General features: G+C 39.7%; 1 protein-coding gene across 1 annotated transcript; it reads left to right on the top strand.

The window, feature by feature from the left end:
• Nucleotides 1-1,723: 1,723 nt before the first annotated feature.
• Nucleotides 1,724-2,035, top strand: LOC141111723 (leukocyte cysteine proteinase inhibitor 1-like). Its single transcript, XM_073603866.1, has one exon. The coding sequence runs from the start codon at nt 1,724-1,726 to the stop codon at nt 2,033-2,035; it is 312 nt and encodes a 103-aa protein (XP_073459967.1).
• Nucleotides 2,036-2,310: the final 275 nt, after the last annotated feature.

Below are 2,310 nucleotides of genomic sequence, written 5' to 3'. Positions count from 1 at the left end.
TGCGAACGCTAAGTTTACCAGACCGAGCTGTTCCGTGTCGCAATTTCTTCTGAGCAAGCGTGGCACTTTGTGCGTCGGAACAGGCCACACATGATCGGAATTGACGCAATCGGACTTTGTTGTCGGAAAATTTTATATCCTGCTCTCAAACTTTGTGTGTCGGAAAATCCGATGGAAAATGTCCGATGGAGCCCACACACGGTCGGAATTTCCGACAACACGCTCCGATCGGACATTTTCCATCGGAAAATCCGACCGTGTGTACGGGGCATAACTCTTCTTCCTTTACCTCTCTCTCCATCCCGCACATGTCATGACCCACCCCAGTTTTCCTTCCCCCCATTTTTTTTCCCCCAATTCATCACACTTGTGATCTTCATCAACCAATATTTTCCAATTCCGGTAACACATTATCTTCTTCAGATTTCACAATCTAGTTAATTTTCACATTTACCAATACTGATATTTAGTTACAATAATCACTTATTGACTACTACAACACCTATATGCTGCCGGCTGTAACCAAATGCATTAATATAAAAATAATTTTAAAACAACATACACTATAAAAGATCTAGCTACCCACTTATTATTTCCAATACTTCAGTATTGGATTCATGTAATACCCCTATCTGTGTTAAACACAATGTATTTATAGCATTACTTCTGATGCTTTGACCGCAGGTGCCTTGTCTCCGCCTCCGCGCCCCTCCCAGGCATCTGGGATTGTCCTTTACTGTGACTCCTTGCAAGCCACGCATGAACGGTGTGCTCACATCGCTGGTGTTCCGGCTGACCGGAGACTTCCGTTGGGATCGAGTGGAGGGGGGTGTTTAGAGGACCTCTGTTTCAGGAGATATCGCACAATACAGTGTGATCGGTAACTATACATATAAACACTCACAATATGGCATTTCATTTTGTGGTCATGTTTATGAATTTCAATATATGTATAAATATTTTTACAGTGTAATAATCCTCTGATGATGACCCGGTGGGGTCGAAATGCGTCTCTGTATTATTGCTTTTACATCTCCTGTACTACAGTTTACATTTTAACTATTATTTTCTGATATCATGTCATCAAATAAAACTTAATTAATTTCCAATCACATGTAGAATTCTTTCCATCCCTTTACTGCTAAAAATTCCCTTTTTATTGCTATATATATATATCGGGGTGTGCAGCATTTTTCTTGTCTCTTGCAGTGTTTTCCCTTTTTTTAAGGTAACCAACAGCGCCCACTAAATCTTTGCTTCTCTTTCTGTTGCACAGAAGTAATAAGATAATTTGTTGTGTAGATACACTGACTGTAAGGTAGGACAGTCAAAGTGGTGTACAGTATTTTGCATTATGGGTGTATGTATGTTCATATAATCAGTTTTCTTTAACCACTTACCACCCAGGCCAATTCTGACATTTCTTGCCTACATGTAAAAATCATCATTTTTTTGATAGAAAATTACATAGAACCCCCAAACATTATATATGTTTTTTTAGCAAAAACCCTAGAGAATACAATGGCTGTGGCTGCAACTTTTTATCTTGCACGGTATTTGCACAGCAATTTTTCAAATGTGTTTTTTTGGGAGAAAAACACAGTTTTGTGCTTAAAAAAAAAACAAAACAGTAAAGTTAGCCCAATATTTTTACATATTGTGAAAGATGAAGTTATGCTGAGTAAATAGATACCTAACATGTCACACATCAGTCTTTGCAAAGATGAGTGAAGAGCAGGAATTAGTTGGGGGAATAAGTAAGCCCAGGGAACCTACTGAAGAAGATCAAGCCATCCTTGACAAGGTGAAAGAACAGTATGAGAAGCAGCCCGGGATGAACCCCGGGGAATTTAAGGCAATCCTTGTCAGTACTCAGGTTGTTGCCGGAACAAATTACTTTTTCAAGGTGGACACTGGAGAGGACACTTATATCCAGGTTCGAGTCTTTGTACCTCTGCCTGGTTCAGATGAGGGATCCACTTTGGTGTCTTTCCAGGCGGATAAGACCAAGGAGGATGAGCTTGAGTATTTCTAAGGTGGAGATGAAGGCCAATTACAGTGGTCACATGATCAGGAAGGCCCCTCCTATCTTTCTTTGAAATGCCTTTTTAAAGGACCAGCAACAAGGGGTTAAAGAACCTGAAGTTATCTGATCTGCCAGAAATGCACTTGGCTAACGACGCACAATATTTTTGTGGACTGAGCTGTTTTGACTTAAAGCCTGAACACTAATTGTGTATATAACATTGTTAATATGTATCTCTTTGTAATATCCAGTTCAGTGTTATCTTGCTCATTGTAATGAGAACT

Source organism: Aquarana catesbeiana, linkage group LG11 (assembly GCF_042186555.1).
Source record: "Aquarana catesbeiana isolate 2022-GZ linkage group LG11, ASM4218655v1, whole genome shotgun sequence".
NCBI classification, from domain to species: domain Eukaryota; kingdom Metazoa; phylum Chordata; class Amphibia; order Anura; family Ranidae; genus Aquarana; species Aquarana catesbeiana.
Note: the sequence above shows the minus strand (reverse complement) of the source record. Positions and strands in the feature narration are given on the sequence as shown.

Excerpts from the sequence above, each read along its gene's own strand:
- LOC141111723 (XM_073603866.1), top strand. The coding sequence starts at position 1,724 with ATGAGTGAAGAGCAGGAATTAGTTGGGGGAATAAGTAAGCCCAGGGAA.